The sequence below is a fragment of the Grampus griseus genome, assembly GCF_964374135.1.
Source record: "Grampus griseus genome assembly, chromosome: 4".
Classification (NCBI taxonomy): Eukaryota; Metazoa; Chordata; class Mammalia; order Artiodactyla; family Delphinidae; genus Grampus; species Grampus griseus.
In genome coordinates, this window is record NC_138997.1 from 652,263 (window position 1) to 674,681 (window position 22,419).

Genomic DNA, 22,419 nt, shown 5'->3' on the forward strand with positions numbered 1-22,419 from the left:
GATTGGAAATACGTCATTAAAAATAAAGAAACGGAAAAAAAAAAATAAAAAAAATTAAAGAAACAGCAAACAGAAACAATGATCAAACAAACCAGACAATAGCCTTTTCAGAGTGAAGAGACCTAAAATACCTCCTAATCTGACCGTCCTCCCAGTAGGAAACTGTCCCACAGACTTCCTCCCAGGCCATGGTGCTGGTTTTCTTCCTTCTGACCTTGTCCATCTCTCTCTAAGAAGAGAATATTCTACAACTTATCAATAGTTTCAGCAGGACCAGGCCCTAGAGCCTGTCTTTTGTGGGTAGTTGCAAAAGCCTAAAGATGAAAATGCCAAGAATGAAGTATCACATCTCATCACGAGCCTTCGGTTTTGTATCTGTCTCTTGATCTGGCGAACGTATCACACGAATACAGCAGAAACAGATTCTGCGATACCTGAGAAAAAGGAAACGATCAGTACTACTCTATTTCCTCCTTATATGCCTTTTAAATAGCAAATTAAAACAATTTTCATTTGGGTTCGGAAAGAGTTAATATCTACTAAGAAAATCACTCACTGGTGATAGCTACCTGTCCATAGCGACACGGCAACCTCACACGCGGATATTAGAAGAGATACCTAATATTTTTATTTCAAGAAACTGTTAAAAATCCCCAAACGATTTATGAACTAAACAGGTGAATGTATCTGAAATCTGTATGGCACTCATACATATTGCTTAGAGGCAATACGAAAATTTATAGGATTATTTTAAACACAATTTGAAAATTTAAATTCTAAGACTTGAACTTCAACAACATTTCAATAAATCACCAGCGTGCTCTGCGGACGCAGATCAGAATGTCGTGGCGGAAGTGATCAAACATCCTATTTGAAGACTGGATTCCTCTGTGATTAGCTGCGCCTTTGAAATCTCTTGGGGCCACGGAATGCTACCCGCCTTCCGCAGCTGGTCGTGAGAGTAATGTGACCATCCCAGGGATGTAACTTTTAGGAAATACTCCCTTTCAGAAAGGATCTGGATTCCTGTATAATGACGAACCAGGCAGGCCTTGGAGACAAACTGGGAAACGGGTACAGGGCAAAGATGATCCTGACTCACCCTTTGTAGCTGGGGGCTGGGAAGAGGTGGGGATGCAGTGATGCTGAACCAGCATCCGGATCACGTCCTGGCAGCAACCCTGCCAGCGCTGTGAAAGCAGCCGCCCCTCGGCCCAGATGCAGGCCCCTCACTCCGCAGCTGGGGATGAACTGTGGGGGCAGCAGGGCTTCCAGGAGTGGCAGCGGCCCTATATCTGCAGAGCCCCAGTGAAGCTGAACGCAGAGGCCTGGCGGGGTGCTCGCGCTCTGGATGAAAAGCTTCTGTGAGGCTGACTCTCGTTAATAAATAATTTATGAAAAATTGTTTACTGGGGTGATTGAACAGGCCATTTACTAAAGTACACGGATGCGGCTCTGTGGAACGACTGAGCTGTCGTCGCTAGACTGAATCAAAATATAAGCTCTCAAACTTTTCCATAACTCTCTCTTTTTTTTTTTCGGTACACAGGCCTCTCACTGTTGTGGCCTCTCCCGTTGCGGAGCACAGGCTCCGGACGCGCAGGCTCAGCGGCCATGGCTCACGGGCCCAGCCGCTCCGCGGCATGTGGGATCCTCCCGGACCGGGGCACGAACCCGTGTGCCCTGCATCGGCAGGCGGACTCTCAACCACTGTGCCACCAGGGAAGCCCATCCATAACTCTCTTTTATCATAAATATCACAACCTGGGGTGTTCTACAATTTTTAAAAAGTTGTACACACAGCATAGTTTGGGTCCAACTTGATTCAGAAAATATGCTGATTTTCTAGATCAAAAATTTTAGAACAGAATTTGAATATGGATTTTAGAATACGTTTAACATACTTAAATAGCTATCTTAATTTGGTTTGTTGTTAATTAATAAAAAGTGTTATTCAACAAAAGGGCATGTTTGGCATTCTTTTAAGCCTCTCAATTCCAGTGAGTAGAATTTTTTGCTAGAATTTTCTAAGTGACAAGGGGCATATTAAATCAGAAACAACCCTAATATTCAGATTTTCACCCATTTTGATACAAAGAAAAAGTGATTCTTGATGATCCTAGAGAAGGTATTATAATACATAAAATAATGGAAAGTAATACAATTATAAAAAGTAAATTTGGAATTGGAGACATTTCTGGAAAAGCTCAGCCTCCTAAGTGGAGTTTTTTCTGGTTTTGGAAGTAGTTAACTTTGGTAAATTTTCACCATGTCTTACAATGTTTTGCTCATTACACTGGTTTTTACTACAGTCCCTCTTCCTTTTAAAAACATGAATGTGTACAGTAGTGTCTTTTTTAAAAAACACTGTTGTATTTTTATCAATTAGTTAAAGGATGACAATTCTTACTGTAAAAGTGATCTAAGTATCCTGGACGCACACTATGGACTGTATGGGCTATAATTTTAATCTATTCACAGTCTCTCCCTTGACATTTAGCCTGGAGTTTTGAATATCAACTCACGACTCACCACAAATGTTTCCTCCCATTTTTATGTGGACACAGCCGTCTATGCCCCAGGAAGTTCCCCAGGAGTTCCTCACGATCCAGTACGGGGTACTTCCTAAAAAACATGAAACAAACCCTGGAGAACATATTTGTGGTGAAAGAATGTTTATTTAAAGTTCAGTTATTGAAAAGTACAGTGGTTCTAAGAAAAAGATAAAAAATGTAATGAACTGCTAACAAACCAGCCAAGTAAACTTGATCAGTACTAGTGTCACACGCCCATCAATGGAAAATGTGTTTGAATTCATTTCACTTAATGCAGTTTCTGCAGAAAATGAAAACACACATCCTTTTCCAGAGACTTAGAAAAAGGAAAAGAAAGAAAAAAAAGGATCCTTAGATAACTATAAGTACTTCTCTTTCCCAGCAGTTACCCTAAACATTCCAGATGGAGAATGCCCATTATTTAGATCAGGAATTTAGTGTCATTTCAACGAGGCATCTACCAGATTGACAGTGGGACCCGCAGGGCATGTATACCTGGAAGTTTAGTGAAAAGTTGTAAAGCTCATGAGGACTTAGACGTAATAGGACCAGGTTTCAGCGTCTTAAAGGATGGCAATCACTTGTCAAGCTGGAGTTCAAGCTGCAAAGCAATTGGTCGCATCTCACCAGCACTCACCTGTTTTATCAAAGCCGGTTACCAGAACGGCGTGATTTGCTTCTCCGCTAGAGCAATGATGCTGTATGATGCCTCCCAGGTAATCTTGCCAGCTCACGGCATCTACTACCACTATCAGAGGGCCCAAGGTAAACAGTGCTTTTGCCATTTCGTCTTCTTGGTCACTACCAAAAGAGGAGATGTTTGGTTAAGAAGTTTAGTTTTTCAGGTACAAATACTTTATAAAAGTGATCTATTTAATCTGTATATGGGTAGGAGTAGGTTTGGTTGCAATTATCAAGCCCTAATCGATGGAGGCTAAAAGAAGTCTGGAAGACTGGCCGTCCAGGAGGGCTGTGGGACACCAGGCCCCGGACGCGCAGGCTCAGCGGCCATGGCTCACGGGCCCAGCCGCTCCGCGGCATGTGGGATCCTCCCAGACCAGGGCACGAACCCGTGTCCCCTGCATTGGCAGGCGGACTCTCAACCACTGCGCCACCAGGGAAGTCCGCCTCCACCTTTTATTTTTTCCATTTTATTTATTTATTTATTTTGCTGCACCGTGCGGCCCACGGGATCTTCCTGGACCAGGGATTGAACCCGTGCCCCCTGCAGTGGAAGCGGAGTCCTAACCACTGGACCGCCAGGGGAGTCCCGCCACCTTTTAAAGGTAACAAAAGCTATACAGTAAATACAGGACATCAACGACACCTTACAGGGACGGTGTGAGGAAAGGAGAAGGGCGGGGGGGACAGAAGCTGTCCAGAACGTGGAGGGCAATGAGCGCTGTGGGCTGATGGAAACGATTTAGTTATCATCTCTGCTTGAGGCAGGACGAGGGAGGTTTCACAGCTGTTGGAAAATAGGAAATAGGCGTGCACGCCACGGTCTAGACCAGCAGGGAAAGGCTCCATTTAGCCCCAGAACTGCGGTCACTTGTCTTTCAGAGCAGTGTGGGCTGGAAACAAGTGAAAATATGCTCCGAACAGTATCTTTATTTCCATTTTTAGCCCAATATGGAACGACTATCAAATTATCAAACCTTGTTGCATGAGCTTACTAACAATTTTACACATCAGTAAGATACAAATCTCGCAGTCTTCAGAGAATTCTCCTAATCTTTACTGTCATCCAGATTTGGTGATTAAGGCGAGTCTTACCTGTTGCAGACCCTGGGTGAGTGTGTAGGTTTGCACCTCAACCTCCCTAGAATTCAGTGTGGTATACTGCTTCCTAGTGTTTCAGTCTCTTGTTATATGTAGTAGGTTCTTTCCCTTTTTGTTTGTTTCACCCATAAATATTTAATTTTATTAAAAAAATTTTTTATTTTATATTGGAGCGTAGTTGATACACGTTGTGTTAGTTTCAGGTGTACAGCAAAGTGGTTCAGTTATACCTATACAAGTATCCACTCTTTTTCAGATTCTTTTCCCTTTTAGGTTATTACAGAATACTGAGTAGAGTTCCCTGTGCTCTACAGTAGGTCCTTGTTGGTTATCCATTTTATATACAGTATTGTGTGCATGTTAATCCCAAACTCCTAATTTATCCCCCTGCCACCTGTCCCCTGGTAACCATAAATTTGTTTTCTGTGTCTGTGAGTGTTCCTGTTTTGTAAATAAGTTCCTTTGTATGCTTTATTAGAACCCACATCTAAGTGATATCATGTGATGTTTGTCCCTTCCGTTTATTTAAATAGTGATGCTCATATCCTAGTTTGACTCCTGAGATGCTTCTCCTGAGGTGTGATGAGCAAAAATGCAGAACGCAGCCTGAGTACGAACGATCATTTTGCTTTTATGACTCAGTGTGGTTTTTTCTTTTAGATCTTTTTAGAGTCACCACAAGATTTTATGAAGTGTTTGGCTGGTAGCTGTGCCCTGGGCTGATGTTTCTGAGACTACTCAAAAACTAAGAGAGCATGACTGTACAAATAGAGGTCGGGGAAAAAGCATGAGCTTCAGAGTTGGCCTGACATGAGCCCTAACCGGGCCCTGCGGCTCAGGTCCTCCTATGGAAGCGGTAACATTCCAGGGCAGGGGCTTGCCCAGCGCCGGGTCACAGCAGATGCCTGGGGACCTTCCCACACCCTGCGGTGTGGCCAGGAAGCCAGGGTCCCACTAGGAGACCCTGCAGCTCTTGCCTGAAGCCCTTCTCCCCTCAAGATCCTGGAAAGCAAGCCCATGTCCCACTGCTACCTCCGCTGAGCCCTCAGCTACTGAATCCTGGGAGGTGATGTGCGCCAACTGCGGCGGGACATCGTCCCTGACACACACATCCTGCCCTGCATCCCAGAGGCCCCCAGTAAGACTGAGGGCCGAGTTACCCTCAGACCTAATTTGCGTCCCAAGGACACACGGCTCTCCCCACTCTGTCTCATGCCCTAGTCCCCTCCCGGCGCTTCCTGGGGTCACTTCCTACAAATCTGATGTTCTCTGTTCTGTCGTAGACTCTCCCAGGTCTATTCATGGCAACTCCATCCTTTCAGTCTTTCAGGGCAAAAATCCCGGAGTCCCCTGTGATGCTCTTCTGTACAAACTCAGAAACATCCCTCCGTATACCCTGTGGGGCTTTAGTCTCCACCAGGTCTAAGGCCATTCTCGTAACACTGCTCAGGTTATCACTGACGACCTGTCACCTCATCACTTGCCCATCTTGCTCTTCTCTCCGTGGCGGTCACACTGGCGTCCTTACTGCTCTTTAACTATGCCAGACCCTTGTCTGCCTCAGGGCCTTTGCATGTACAGTTCCTTCTGCTGGGAGCACTGTTTCCCCAGGTATCTGCAGGGTTACGTCTTCACTCAAAGGCCACCTCCTCAGGGACCCTCTCCCTGGGCTCCCGTCCCGAGACTGTGCACCCCTCCCGTGTCTCCTCTTCACCCCACGGCTGCTTTGTTCTCTTTAAAGCTATTTCATCTAACAGACCAGGCATATGTTTATTTCTTTCATTTATTTCTTGTCTCTATCACTAAAATATAGTCCTGAGGACAGGATTTTTGTCTGTTTTGTTCACTGCCAAATCCCCAGAACCTAAAACAGGGTTCAGTAAATACTTGAATAAATGGATAAATCAAAGGAAGCTCTTCTTGCAGAGTCTAACGCAGTGAGCTTGGCGCTGTGTTCTCAGAGTTAACCGTTCGCTGTAACGTGAGGGATTTCACAAGGTCCTCTGCCTTCTAATCCAAGGGCTGGAGGAATTCTGCTTCGGACCCCAAGCAGTCACCTTTGCATTCTCTCCCTCTCCCTCTCTCTCTGACTCAGACTAGTGCCTATTATTCTTTTGTTTCTTCCTAACTTTTTCAGTCTGCTACTCGTGACAAGGGATGCCCTGAGTCCTTTCTAATGACACGTTGAAGATGCAGTTCCTTCATGTGCAGACACTTCCCTTAGACTCTCCAGGAGCTGACAGCTTAGAGACGCACTTGCTTGTTTAGAAAGTGCGTGAGCTTCACCCTCAAGGGAGGTGGGGGCCGATGTGCTCAGCGACCCTGCCCGTTTATCGTGGGTTCTGTGCATCCTCCCTCGGGCCCTGAGGCCGCCTGGTGAGAGCCCCTCCCGCAGACGGGAGCCGGGGACGGTTGGCCGTCCTCGGACGCAAGGATGCTGGCGTCGTAGGGTTCCATTTTGCTCAAGGATCCAGATTCGCCCGTGATTTCTTTGAGATCCCATGGGGAGACTCCACGTGCACCCAGAGATCCTTTTATATTTACTAAGTAGTAGGGCAATCTGTCACCTTCGCTGAACTGATTTTAATCCTTCTGTTTTCTCTGTTTCGAAACACTGTGACAAGCTCCCTTCATATTTTTAAAAAATGAAGCCAGGAGCTGCGTGGCTCTCCTCATCCCTAAGCACCTGTTTTGCACGAAATCAAATGGTCATAATGGTTCTCTAGCCGGCTCTGAGTTTTTAAAGAATTTTTAAATGATTATTTTCTCCTGAATCTGTCCAAAGTCACTGTACCCTTCCAGTCCCAACACAAGTCCTCTTCTCCGGCCTCCCCATCGCGCCTACAGATGTGCTACGTCACCTGCTCTTCACGTGCTCTGCCTTCTTGCCTCTCACATGAAAACCGCACTTCATGTTTTTCTTACAGCTGATCACTTGAGAAACGCAAGGAACACAGAGTGCGTTCAAAAATGCTTCTTGGTAAGTAGACGGCTTGACGTTAGCTGGAGTCTACACCGAGCAATCTTGCATTGATCCATGAGTAGGACTGAAATACGCTAAAGGGAAGCGTGGCACTTGCACTTGGTAAGAGGTGGTGAGTGTCGATTACACTTGAAACTGGATTGACACGTGTTAATTTAAGTGTGTTGTTTCTATTTGTAATGACGTGGGAGCAAGCAGATCGTATTTAAGAAACAACGTACATAGACCTCCACGTTGATTACCAATTTTCAGTAAAAAGGCCATTGTAAGACAAGAGTAGGCAGTGATGCTTATTCATTCCAAATAATCAATAGATAATAAATTAAGAGATACAGAGGGAACCACAACAGAGGGAGACACTTACCGGAAGTCATAGGCAGAATAACCTTTGATTGAAAATCCAGAATGTGAGTCAGAAAAGTAACGGCACAGACCGTTCTGGGCTTTAAACGGGTATTCTGAATCTCTCACCAGCTTCACTTGCATCTAAAAGAAAATGCACGCCCAAAGTTATCTCTGTCACGGGGTTGTGTCAGAAATCAAACAGAACTTATTACCATGTGTCAACATAAGATTAGCCTGGGCCACACCTTCATCGTGTGGGTATTCTTTGAGTTATGAAAATCTTAAATGAACGCTTTAGGTGTTTTATAAGGACACCCTAGGTACTTAAACTCAATGTCTTTCTTTGTCTTTGGCTCCTGTGTTTCCTGTGTTCCGTTTCCCGGGACCTCCGGTGATCTGATGATAAAGTCTGGCTCTCCTTCTCCCGAGGGTACAGGCGTGTAAACCGCTCTCCTTCCACGGCTCTGGCTCTGGGTGGCCAAGCCTTTGAGGCTCAGGCAGGGCAGTGGTCCTGCGTTGTGCTCACAAGCATCCTTCCATCCACTTCTCTCGCTGCCATTCACTTGGCAAATGCCACACACCCGTACAGTTTTCGGGACCGAACCCTCCCTTTCGGAGAGCGGGGCTTATGCGAGCACGGGCACACGCTCTACCCACTGCTGCCCATAACATGTACAGAGCATCAGCGTCCGGTGTGCGGTGACTCAAAACACAGCAAATGAGTAAGAGGGGGGCCCTGGAGCTTGGGGAGCGCTGTCGTGACAAGCTTTCACAACACCTCATCGCTGGCTTCACGCCACTGCTGCTGGACCTAGGACAGCGTCAGAGGGTGTTTAGTGCTGGGAAGCCTCTGGAGGGGGAGAGACAGGGCGCAGCCCCACGCCAGCTACTGACGCGCAACGTGGGCTCAGCCCTGCGCCTACAGAGAGCACCCAATCAGCTGACCGCTCATCCCCTGTAAACCTGAACACTCGGAAATTCTACGGAAATGATTACGCTCTCAGCTTTGAGTCATGTGACACACATCTGCAAAAAAAAAGCATCTGTTAAGTAATGTGAGGAAATAAACATAAATATTTTTCTGAACACCGACTGCAGGTAAGGTTTTTCATACTTTGGTTTCACTATTGATGGCTGACCTGCCCAGAAGCAATTCTTTTTTTCTTTTTTGGCTTAAAAAACTGAAATTGATTTTCACACGGTTCTGGACACTGGAAGTCCAAGGTCACAGTCCGATCGGGTCAGGGTCCAACCTTATGGCCTCATTTAACCTCCAGAGCCTCCTGAAGACTCTGTTTCCGGATATGGTCACACTGGGAAGTCTTCTGATTAATTCAAGCTCTGGTTAGCTACATTGCCGACCCTGAAAACATTATTTAGTAAATGAGAGTAGACTGTCTGTGAATTCTGAATGTGCATTAAACAAGCAGCTTAAAAGGCTGTGGACCTAGTCACCTTATTGAGCCAGTTCAAAGCGTTGAGCGGGGACCCTCCGTTGCAGCCGTAGTTGCTGTATGAACAGTCTATGACCTGCTGGACACTCAGTGCCTCCAGAGGCTGCCCTTTTATGGCGCACGCGGACTCCACTGCTCCTACCACGGTGAAGGCCCAGCATCCGCCGCACTGCCAGGGACAGAAACAGGAACAGTACTTACTATCAAATAACGTGCAAATCAAGTCTGCCAACATCTCTGATATCTCAGATGATCAAATCAAGTGAGCAGTCTGGAGGCCCAGGCCCACGGGATATAAACGCCAATCCCGTCGACCTTCTAGTTGAAAAAAGGAAACGAAACCCAAAATTCTCTTGGAAGCATCAAAATCTAGTTATTCATTAAAGGTAAATTGGTAGTATCACTATTGCAGGTTAGACGATGCAGAATACAAGTGAATTTTAGAGACTGGGAACACACTTGAACTGATGGTCTTTTTAAAAAAATGAGTCTGCACAGACAGAGAGAGCAGACTTGTGGCTGCCAAGGGGGAGGGGATGGGGGAGGGATGGAGTGGGAGTTTGGGATTAGCAGACGCAAACTAGTATGTATAGGATGGATAAACAACAAGGTCCTCCTGTACAGCACAGGGAACTATATTCAACATGCTGTGATAAACCATCATGGAAAAGCATATGAAAAAGAATATATATATATATATATATATATATATATATATATATAAGTAAGTTACTTTGCTGTACAGCAGAAATTAACACAACATTGTAAATGAACTATACTTCAGTAAAATACATTAAAAAAAAAAATCGAGCCAGTTCACTGAACAGGTGGCTTGCATCTAAGGTGTGTACCGATGCCCAGCCCGTTCTTCCATCCCTCTGCTTGGCCATCCACCTCCCCCGCTCCGGCTAGAAGGCAGGGATGAGGTGAGCAGGGGTGAGGATGCCTACGTTGGTCCCTTTCACGGACGGACTCAGGAACTGGCTGAATGACTCTTCAGCCCATCACAGTTATGAACACAGGAAATGTCCCAATGATGGAGACCTCTACTGCTCGTTCCTCCTTGAGATACTGGCCGACGATCTTCCTGAGTGTGGGACTCTTAACTTCCCCTCACTGGACAAACTAGAGCAAAAGAATTAAAGGGCTGGTCCTACAAGAAAGGGAGGAGGTGGAAGGAAAGGATCAAGAATTTCATACAAGGAAGAACTGCAGGAAAGGCAGAGAGTGGGATTTGAAACTGGGCGGAACTGTCTTAATCCCGGGACCAGGTACTGCAGGCGAAGAAAGGACGCACAGCTGGTGGTGTTCGTGGAGGGAAGCTCTGAGCGATCTAATGGCCTCAAAGTGGCCTTATTTACACCTCCAGCTTCAGTGCCTGGAGCAGGGTACCGCATTCACTAGGGGACATTCCAGCAGGGTGCCCACCCCTTGAGAACTGTAAACGCAGGTCACCTGAGGTTACCCACCTACCACTGCTCCAGGGGGACAGTCCCTGCTCCAAAACATCTTTCCTTTAGTAAGAAGATTCCTAATTAAAAGTTTGCCTTGAATACAACGTAAGCACACCCTGGATGGACTGGGTTTCAGACTACATCACCCTTCATTACGAATCCAAAAATAAAGCAGATGATTACAGAACAATAAATACAGAATCTGAGAAAGCAGAAAGGATCATCCTAACTAGATGGTGACCGGGGAACTGCTGGGTCCAAAGCGGTGGTCTTAGGAGAGGAGACTCAGTGACCCATTGAGGTTTCTACTGCAGACAAACTGGGGCATCCCTGGGGTTAGGGACCAACTTTCCCAGGTCAGTGGGCATCCCCGTGCCCAGCGGGGGTGCGGGGCAAGCGCATCTGCCCTCCAACGTCTGCCGGGGAGTTGGCTCGCCTCATGAATGAGCGTGCCTACCCACACCTTGGGTCCCGCTTTCCCTCTGATTCCAGGTGATCTTCACAGGCACACTCAGGACTTCTGCAAGGTAAATGGCTGCATTTTTTAAACTTGTTTTTATTGAGTACAGTTGATTTACAATGATGTGTTAATTTCTGCTGTGCAGCAAATGACTCAGTTATACATATGTATACTTTTTCATTTTCTTTTCAGTGATGGTTTATCACAGGACATTGAATATAGTTCCCTGTGCTGTACAGTAGGATCTTGTTGTTTATCCATTCTATATATATACTAGTCTGCATCTGCTGACCCCAAACTCCCACTCCATCCCTCCCCCACCCCCTCCCCCTTGGCAGCCACCAGTCTGCTCTCTATGTCTGTGAGTCTGTTTCTGTTTCATAGATAAGCTCATTTGTGTCATATTTTAGATTCCACATGTAAGTGATATCACAGGGTGGTAAATGGTTGCATTTACTGTAGGACTTACACACTTCTTTATCATTTAACACATGTAAAACGGCACTGCCACTTTTACTACTTCCCTGCCTTTTTTTAGTGTGTCATGAAGTTTTTAGCGCTGAGTCCTAACCTCATTTCTTCTATACTCCCTCTCATTTTCACTGCCTGATTTTACACAGTTGGTGATTTCTAGGAACGTTTATGTCACATTCCAGCAGAACTGACTGCACTTTTAAGGATCACAGGTACAAAGTGTGCGATCCCGTAGGGGTGGGGATGGAGGTAGGGTTTCTGAGGGAGTTCAGGGGATGAACCCAAGAGGCCAGGGCACACGGGGGGGGGGCCAGTGCCTGATGTCACGTCATTTCCCTTTTTTTTGCGGTACGCAGGCCTCTCACTGTTGTGGCCTCTCCCGTTGCGGAGCACAGGCTCCGGACGCGCAGGCTCAGCGGCCATGGCTCACGGACCCAGCTGCTCCGCGGCATGTGGGATCTTCCCGGACCGGGGCACGAACCCATGTTCCCTGCATTGGCAGGCGGACTCTCAACCACTGCACCACCAGGGAAGCCCACGTCGTTTCCCTTTTGAACGGCTCAAGCGTCAGTGGTCAAGTTCACCTCCTCCAGCCTTCCACCCGCTGTTCTGCACAGGCCTGGGGACCGTGATAAGGGGGCTAGGCAGCCAGGGAGGGGCGCCCACAGAGCTCACCGCCAGAGTGAGAGCCCGGCCTGACATCCGTCTCCCCCACCAGGGGTTCTCCATTTTTTGATGATTGGGGTGTCCTTCCACCTACAGCAGTGACGGCTCCTTTACAAGCGTGATCGAACTTGACCTCAAGAGTGACTCAGACACTGATCAAAAAGGAAAAGAAAACAAACGTACTGTCTGCTGGTTCCTCACTGGGGTGACGACGTGCTTGTCCCTCCAGTCAAATCTTAACGGCAAAGACACGTTGGAGATGGATGCGTGCGCGTTCGCCAAAAACCGGGGAAAACTGGAAGGTCTGCTTCGTAAATAAATAGCTGAGGATACACATGAAAAGAAAAGGCAACCAACATTATATTATAGGGATTCCTTTTGGAGGGACGTTTCAACAGCAACAGTGGAGTTTCTGATAAAGTCTGCCTTTTGTGCTTTTCCATACATGAAATGGATTAGCCGAAAACTACAAAGATGAGAATCCCTCCAATAGGGCCGGGGCTTTCACATAAAATGACGTGTTTGATAGAAGCAGGTCAAAAAAAGATGAGTATAATTGACATCATTTGTTTGATCACAAGCCATGGAACCATGGGTGTCTTGAATAGAAAGAGCACAGAAAACTGGAGGAGAGATGAGGTATCAGCCCTCAGAGCCACGTGGAAATGTCTGTATTTACGGTATTTAGTTCTTAAGCAATAACTAGAAGAGTGTGAACATGAATTTACTTTTCTAACTGTCAGCACCAGGTACGTGCTTGACATTTATTAAGCATTTAATGAATATTAAGTATTACTCAATTTACTAGCTTCACAATTGAACAATTCTCAAAAGTTAAGGAAACAAGTTGAAGTCGGGAAACTAATCAACTAGTAGCCCCATCGCACCGTACCTTTAAACTCTTCAGGGAACAAATAAGAAAACTGATTTATTCCATAGACGGCAGTGGAGTTTTCACCAGGAAATACAGAATTCAAGTATCGATGTCTATTAAGACTTTCCTAAAAGGAAAAAAAAACACACTCATTTATATCACCCATGTTAACTTTCCAGAGCACGCTGCGTATAACTTACTTGGACATAGCTTTCAGATGCAAAAGTTAAAGCTTGATTTATTTCCTGCAGATCACGATGGAAGGTCATCTAAGATAATCAGATTACTTTTATAAATGTTTTGTATTAAAAATATTATCTGATTTCAGGAGTAATTTTTGAAGCTGGGAAAGGAATGTCCCAGGAATTCATATAAATGGGTAACCATTTATAATTCCTCTTTACTAAGCGTGTTGAAAGCACTAAATAGATGTTTATTTAACATAGTGGAAAAAATAAAATAAATTGCAAATAAACACTAGACACTAGTGAGAGTTGTCGCCAAAGAGCATTCATTTGATCCAACAGCTATGGATCTGGGAACACTGTCTTCTTTATCTCCGTATTTCCCAGCACAACTAATGAAGCACGAAAAAAGGAGTAAGTAACTAATGAATCTATAAATCCGATTCTCCTTGAGCTTTATAGAGGTCTCTGTTTCATTTTGGGTAAAAGGCTTTGGGAAAGAGATGCAAGCCTGGAACTGTCCCAGGAAGATCGCCTGGCTTGTCTTTCCAAAGGGAAAATCGGACCATTGTTACAGATTCCTCAGCTTTGAGTTTTGTGATAATAATCTTAGGCTTGTCTTTTGTATGAGCACGCCTCCATTTCCTACTTCTAACCAGCTGTGTGGGATAAATAGAACTTCAGGAGACCCCACCATTTGGTAAGTTTCCAGCTCTAGCTATTCTGTACTTGCTTGTGCACTTACGTGTTTATTGCGTGTCTGTCCCATAAACCTATAAGCAAAATGAGGGCCAGGCTGGTCTGTCTTATTCGCTACTGGCTTCCCCTCACTGAGCACACACCTGGCACACAACAGATGCTTAATTAATATTTGTTGTTGAATATATGCATAACTACATTTTATATACGTCATGCCCTTGATAGTGCTAAGCTGCTTTTTTTTTTTTTACATATGTATTCGTTTTCAGATTCTTTCCCATTATAGGTTATTAAAAGATATTGAGTATAGTTCTCTGTGCTATACAGTAGGTCCTTGTTGGTTATCTATTTTATACACAGTAGTGTGTATATGTTTATCCCAAACTCCTAATTTATCCCTTGCGCCCCTTTCCCCTTTGGTGACCATAGTTTGTTTTGTCTGTGGGCCTGTTTCTGTTTTGTAAATAAGTTCATTTGCATCAGTTTTTTAGATTCCACATACAAGCGATATCACACGGTATTTGTCTTTCTCTCTCTGACTTATTTCACCTAGTATGATCATCTCTAGGCCCATCCATGTTGCTGCAAATGGCATAAGCTGTTTGTTTTCAAGCAAATTATTCCTGGGACTCATCGTAATCTTATTTTTTCCTTATGGAGCATATGCCTGGAGGGACTGTTAATCAATCAACAGTTACTGAGGTTTAGATATTTAAAGATAATCTCGATGAAGCAAGCCTCCGAATATAATTTGGGAAGGAGACGTAAAAATCCATCAACAGAACAGAAATGCAAAGCAAGTGAGTAGAGGCCGCGTGACAAATCTAAGCCAGCGACTGCAAACTGCCGAGGAGTCCAGCGGCTTCCTCGTCCTGTAAGCATCTACTGGCCACTGTTGCGAGCTGGAGGGATGAGCGAAGGCCTGAGAAGGTAGGACCTTTACGGATGTACAGGAAAGCCCGCTGCAGCCAGGAGGATGGGCCTCACAGACCATCCACAGGGAGCTTACCCCCTGAATCTGAACTGCCAGGACTGCAGGGAGGGAGGCCCTGGTGCTCACAGGCTGCACCCAGGCCATGACTCAGCACTCGGCCGGCCTGCTGGGGAAGGGCCTCCACTGAAGACTGGTTTGGGATTTGTGTGTCCCCATGGCCTCCTACCCTCCCCTGGCCTGCGGGGCGTCTAGGGTACCCTGCCCTCACCCCTTCTCTCAGCTCAGAGATGCTGCAGACACTCTCCCTGACCCTCCCCGACTTCCTCTCTCAGTCCTGACTCCTGGGATAGAGAAAAGAAAGAGAAGACACACAAATCACCAATATCAGGAATGAAACAAGGGCCGCTACAGACGCTTCAGGCACTAGAAGAATCATATTCTGACCACTTGAGGCCAATAAGTTTGACAACCTACATGAAACGGACAAACTCTTTGGAAGACACACATTACCAAATCTGGATACAAGAGAAACAGAAAACTTGAACAGCTTTTTATCACGTAAAGGCATTAAATTCCTAACTGAAAATGACTCCACAAAGAAAACTCCAGGCCAAGATGGCTTCATTGGTGAATTCTATGTAATTAAAAAAGAAATACCAATACCAACTGTACGCACATTCTTTGAGAAAACAAAGGCGAGGGGAACTCTTTGCAACTGATTTTATAAGGCCAGTATAACCCTGATCCCAAAACCAGACAAAAACATCTCAAAGAAAGAGAAATACACACCAATAGCCCTCATGACTATAGATGTAAAATCCCTAAGAAAATATTAGCAAATCAAATTCAACAATTTATAAGAAAGACAATACATCATGAACAAGTGAGGGCCATTAAAAAAGACTATGTTGGTTTAACATCTGAAAATCAATCAACATAATACACCATATTAATGGAATGAAAGAGGAAGGAAAACTATATGGTATTTTCAATAGACGCAGAAAAAGCACTTAACAATTCATAATCCTTTCACGATAGAAACTCTCAGCAGTGAATGAAAAGAAACTTCTTCAACCTGATGGAAAGAATCTATGAAGCGCCTATTTCAATCAGAGGCCAACTTCGAACAGAATCCATTTGTGTCTTATTCCTACTGAATTAGTCAGAAAACCTAGACTATCTTGTTATACATGGTAAAGTACTGGATAAACGGATGGACAGATGAACGAAAGACTGAATCAATTCTGACCCAAGATCTCCAGTTTCTGGTACATTTTCATTTTGGCAGTGTATGCGTGAAGCTAGAGCCATTGGAAATTGCCACCCGAACCACAGTGTCTTACATCAATTTCACCTCTTAACGTTTCTGTTAGACAGAAATTGTGGTTTAAAGCATTCTGGATAAAGTTTATTTGGAGGAAATAATCCAGATCTTCAGGGGCTGTTTACAGCAAACATCTGTGGTTCATTCATTAGGATCATTCATTGTAAAATGACCTTCTATTTATACATAAACAAACATGCCTCAAAGTACACACAATTTTATTTTTTAAAAACAGAGCATGTAATCATCGAGGCAAGAATTTTTAAGGTGGAGTTTCTGAAATTTTAAGCAAAATCACATGTGCATTGGCATACAAATACTCTTCTGAGGTGAGAACATACAACTTTTATTGGTTCCCTTATTGGGTCTGTGGTCTCCCACGGGGGTCAGAAGACCAGCTGTTCTGTGGTCAGACAGGGAGCCTCAGCAAATGTCAGTCCACACCTGGGCTGTAGCACAAAGAACAGGCTGAACCCAATGGCAGGGGCTTCCTGAACACCAGAAGCTTCTAAGGAGTGAAAGGGCAGAGGGGCAGCTGCTGTCCCCCCCTTCTCCAGTCACTTATCCTGTGAGGCATCCCATAATCATCCCAGGAGGAGCCTGGTCTTCACCCAACAATAACAGGTGTCGGTTTGTGTACAAGTATCACAGGTGCCACCTGACTTCCGCTCAAGGAATATTCCCGGGGAACTTAGGAAACCCCGTAAGGCAGGGATGACAAAACCTTTCACCATGAACCCATGATGGTGAAAACATTACTAATCAATCAGATCCTTTCTCTAGCTGCGTCAGCTGAACACCTTTCCACTGGGTTTTGGGCAGCCACTAGTCAGTCATCAATGCATTTGCAAACAAGAGGACACCTCTTTGCTCTCCCTAACTAAGATACCAAGATCCAAAGACTACAGCTGCTGGCTCAACATTTGTCCACTTTTCACCCTAAAACCTCTCCATTCTCTCTAGCACGACACAGAGCACTTTATAACTCTATTTTAATTTTTAAACTTTTTTTTTCGTTTTAAGATTATGGAGCCAGGGAATTTTCTAGAATCTGTACATAATTTACCCCGATGGGTAAACAGAGAATCTCAACCAATTCCTAATGAGACATAATTTTATTTTATTTTTAACTTTTATTTTTTTGCGGTGCGCGGGCCTCTCACTGCTGTGGCCTCTCCCGTTGCGGAGCACAGGCTCCGGACGCGCAGGCTCAGCGGCCATGGCTCACGGGCCCAGCTGCTCCGCAGCATGTGGGATCTTCCCGGACCGGGGCACGAACCCGTGTGCCCTGCATCGGCAGGCGGACTCTCAACCACTGCGCCACCAGGGAAGCCCTGACATAATTTTAAAGAGATAAAGCTTTGCAGAGTTATACTGAGTGTCAGTTACAACACATTTTAATCCATCTTGCCGGGCCAGAGGGGTGCTTCCCAATGCTTGTGGGTACCCAGCAAGCAAGGCCCTTTCTATCTGCTCACGTCCAGCTCTGCCCAAGGTCCAAACAGCTGTTTAGGTTCAAACACAGTTTCCAGCAAGTGTGGACAGAAGCCCTCGTTGCTCTCCCTTCCGGGCCCCCATCTCAAGAACTAAACTCCCACTGGGAGCAATTGCTTTGAACATCTTTCAGGCTTTCTCAGCTCAAGGTTTTTAAACTTACTGAGAATCTTCCTCACTCTGCACTTGTCTGCTTACAACTGTCTATCTCCTGGCATGCACCCTTGCAGAACCCGAGAGGAGCTGTATTTTCTAGACATCATCTCCTGGGTATGGTTTCTAGTATGAGTAACTATACAGTATGAGTGAATACATATATATTTATAAATTATATAAATAACATAGGTTTAAAATACATATTCATTACTCTGGCCTCCTTGTGACTTCAATCCTCAATTTTTTTTATTTTTGAGAAGTATGGCAGTGCTTTTATTTCTTCAGTCAATGAATACATTAGCGGTATGGGTGGGATTGGTTTTTTTCCCCTAAGGTGTTAGTTCACCACCATATGCCTCCAAGCTCAGGGCAGGAATGGAATATAGGACAAAAACTTTGATCTTAAGCGATTATACCGGTGCTTCTGGTTTTGAAAGCTAGAGAAATAAATTGGTGATAAAAATACACATCTTGGTCTGGGCAAAAAACAAGAATGCGCAGAATCAGGCAAGGCTGGTACTTCCTAAACACTGGAGGTCCAGGGAGACGAGGAGAAGGAGCAGAGAGCAGCTACAGAATCCCATGGAAAGCTCAAGAAAATACCAGGAAAATAAGAAATGCAATTCCACTAAGCAGCAGGATTACTGATTTCATACTTGCTTTTGCTTAAGAAGGAATTTTCTTTGATAACTTAAAAAATGATAATGACCTCTCATGACCCCACACACTTTCCCTGTGTCCCCAGCCCACGGCTCCCAGCACTAGATACATATTGAATAGAACACAGTGAGGACAACTCTAAATCATTACCTCTTGCAGCTTGGTTTCAGGAAAAACCTTATTTATACGGAGCTAACTGGTGTGTTCCTGAGTTTTAATGCTGGCGTGCATCTGAGATTACCAAGCCTTTTCAGAATAATCTGAAAAGGAAATGAAATGCTTCCCCCTTCTCTAAATCGGTCTCCACCAAGTCAGCGGAACTTGCAGGGTGTGCGCTAGTCCAAGGGGCCCGCGTTCAGTTAAATCATAAACCGGCAGGATTCCCTGAGCTTGCTGAAGGTTGGCTCTGTGCGGATAAAATTCCGACTTCAGAAGGAGGTGGCCAGCGCCCCCTCCGGAAGATGGGCAGGTTTCTCCGCCTACTTCTGGTTCCCATCCTTGAAATGCAGTTTGGGAAGGCGGCGAGGACGCCCGGGGGCTCCAAAAGGGGGTGCGCCTTCCAATCAGGACCACCTTGGACGTAGCCAGTGGTCACCCGCAGCTGCACATCCTTCTTGGAGGACCCCTCTGTGGGTCAGCACGGCTCGCGCGCGTCACGCCAGCTCTGGAACGCAGGCGCGTCACCGGACTGCGCGCAAGCGACCCCGGGGGTGGCGCTCCGGTGGCCCCTCTGTCACGGGACAGGAAGCCCAGGGGACCCGGGGGTGCGCTCAGGTCCCCCTCCCCCGTCCCCGGGACAGGAAGCCCAGGGGACCCCGGGGGTGAGCTCAGGTCCCCTCCCCCTCCCCGGGACAGGAAGCCCAGGGGACCCGGGGGTGCGCTCAGGTCCCCCTCCCCCGTCCCCGGGACAGGAAGCCCAGGGGACCCCGGGGGTGAGCTCAGGTCCCCTCCCCCTCCCCGGGACAGGAAGCCCAGGGGACCCGGGGGTGCGCTCAGGTCCCCCTCCCCCATCCCCGGGATAGGAAGTCCAGGGGACCCCGGGGGTAAGCTCAGGTCCCCTCCCCCTCCCCGGGACAGGAAGCCCAGGGGACCCCGGGGGTGAGCTCAGGGCCTCCTCCCCCGTCCCCGGGACAGGAAGCCCAGGGGACCCGGGGGTGAGCTCAGGTCCCCCTCCCCCTTCCGGGACAGGCAGGCGGGAAGGGCCCCCGGGGAGCGCGGTACCCGGAAGGCGGCGGGCGGGTTGCGGCCGCTCGGCGGGGCCGGGGCGGCGCCGGGACAGCAGCCGCAGCAGCAGCAGCAGCAAAGCAGCCAGAGGCGCCGCAGCTCCATCGCGCGCGCTCCCTCTTCCGGTCGCGGGCTCCCGCAGCCGGCAGGTACGGGGATTGGGGGCCGCGGGCGGGGCGCGGGGCTGAGACGGTTACGCCCCTTCTTCCCCGCCGCCCGGAAGTGGGCGTCCGGCGGCCGCGAAGCGCGGCTTCGCGCTGTGCTCGGCGGAGCGCCCGCCCGGGACCCCGTGTTCCGGTGTCGCCCCGCGCCTGCTAGAAGAGAGCCTGAGGGTGGGCTTCGCACGGGAGTGACAGTACGCGCTGTCGCGTGACCGCACTTGCTGCCTCAAGCCCCTTCTGCCTCCTCCTTCTGTCTCGGATGGAAAGATGCAGGCAGCCGCGGAGTTTAATTTCACCTTCATCCTGTTTCTTCTGTGATGGGCTCTGACATTGGGAACCTGATTCCGAAATAATGTCTGCGAATTTGCACGGAGACATTCATTCAGCAGATGTTTATTAAATACATATCAAAACGTACAGTTGTGAAAATAGTACACAATGTTTCGGTTTATTACATTATGGCCGTTTCAAACTTTGGAAGCCAGTTTCTTCATTTGCACAGAAAGAAACGTAGCGTTTAATTCTTAAGTTTGTGGTCAAATTGTGTGTGTGTGTGTGTGTCTTATTTTAGACTTTTAATTCCTTTTTACAAGCTAGGTGCATTTTGTGGTTTCGGCTCATTTTGTAGTTCAGAAGAGTGGGGCTCCCCAGATGGTCCCCAAACTCCTCTCCCTGCAAGCGGCAAACCCAGCCTGCGGCCACTTCCTGAAACCTGTGTCCCGGAACCACCAGGGTTGAGCCCACCAGGGGAGAACGTTTTATCAGCATCCCTGCTAGGACCATCTTGGGGCCACGTCCTCATTCCCTAGGGCATCTCCCCGGAGGGAGCTCACCAAGTCAAAGCAGAGCACGTGCCCATGTCTGTCTCTTGGGCAGTGGTGCTGCGAGGGTGTTCCGGAAGGATAGCTTTAGTTTTAATGGTACCTGGTTGAGGTTAGATTTTTGCCATCATTAGCATATTTATTTCCATTTCCCTCTTTGCTCTGTCAGACTCTGTTCCTTACACCATCCCTGGTGCCCCAGGGCCTTTGCACAAGCGGGTCCCTCTTCACATCACTGCCACCTCCTCCTTGGGGAAGCCCTCCTGATGCTCTCATCCTGGGACGGGCTCTGGCAACAGAGGCCCCCGGAACAGGCACTCCTGTGTAGCTGCATAGTTTCTCCTTTAAATGTGAGCTTGTCTTCACTCCCAGCTGGCCCCGATGACTGGGCAGGTGGTGATGGTGAAGAGCTCCCTGAAGGTCTCCCTGGGAACCTGGGCTCCCCACACACTTTCCCTGTGTCCCCAGCCCACGGCTCCCAGGCCAGACCAATGACGGTGAAACCTGTGCCATTCACTCAGCCACAGCTGAGACCACGTCCTCCTGGTGCATCTCCAGGCCAGGGGGGCTTCCTGGAGGAAAGGGCCTGCAGACCTGGGAGGCTGGGCAAAGGACTTAGTAGAGGCAAGAAAAGATGAAATGTTTAGGAGGTCCTGGGGGTTGGAGAGGATGTGGCAGAGAGGAGGGGCTACAAGGGGTCAGCCTCCCACCCTCTGCCAGCCTGGGTGGGAGGGTGTCCAGTACTGAAGGACAGACGAGGCCCCCCGCACCTCGGGCCAGGCTTCTGCACCCTCAGCGCTGGCGAAGGGGATGAAGAGGCCCGGGGAGGGCAGGGGGGCTGAAAACTCAGTCTCTCTTCTTCCACCCCCGCCCTCAGCAATGACTACCTGTCCCAGGAGGGGCCCCGCCGGACGCCGGCCATAAAGCAGGCGCTGCGCTGGAAGTACACACCCATGGGACGCGATGCTGCCGGTCCACAGTGGTACACGGGCCTGACCAGCTTGGACCCCCAAGAAGCCTGGAACACGCTCCCTCAGGCGCTCTGGACAGCCCATACCTCGAGGCTTATGTCCACAAGCACGGATGCCACACTCCCCGGGAGTGCACAGCATGCCCTCGGGTGAGTGCCCGGCCCCGCCCGCCCCGACACCAGGCCCTCCTCGAGGGGAGGGTGAGGCCCAGAGGTGCAGAGATGACCCCTGACCCCTACCCCGCAGCCTACACCCAGCGGCTCCGGGAGACGACTGCCTGGTAGACAGCATCATCCCCGCGCAGTACAGGGGCCCCCGCGCGCGGTAGGGAGCGTGCTGTGGGAAGACAGACCCATGGGACAAGGAGTACGGTGATCCTGGGCCAGGGCACGCGACCCAGGGGCTGGGGTGAGACCGCCCGGGGCCAGGAGGCGGGGCCAGCCGGTGACCCAGGTCCTGGCCCCGCAGCGATCCACAGGCACCATTCGGAGAGGAGCCGCTGTGGCGCACGTCTGACTACGTGCTATACCTGTCAGCGCCCAGCGCCCGCGCTACACCACCCAGAACTACCGGCAGTGGGCACGGAACCTTGCTGCCCCTCCACCGGCCAGCAGCCCCCGCCCGTCTACACGGCCAGGCACTGATAAAGATCGCGCTGCCCGATGTGGCTCGTCGGGACCGGCGCCTCTCCCCCAAGGCGTCTGTCCACCTCTGGGGCCGGGAGCTGGGGCCCTCAGGCAGCC

At 48.1% G+C, this 22,419-nt stretch overlaps 1 protein-coding gene across 1 annotated transcript; it reads right to left on the minus strand.

The window, feature by feature from the left end:
- On the minus strand, nt 1-19,828 carry CTSO (cathepsin O; the record flags this gene model as incomplete). Its single annotated transcript, XM_082653084.1, has 8 exons — nt 1-434; nt 2,533-2,625; nt 3,193-3,356; nt 7,685-7,806; nt 9,121-9,288; nt 12,357-12,496; nt 13,066-13,174; nt 19,721-19,828. 8 exons carry the CDS (start codon nt 19,826-19,828, stop codon nt 400-402), a joined length of 939 nt encoding a protein of 312 aa, XP_082509210.1. The 3' UTR covers nt 1-399.
- Between the last annotated feature and the right edge of the window lie 2,591 nt (nt 19,829-22,419).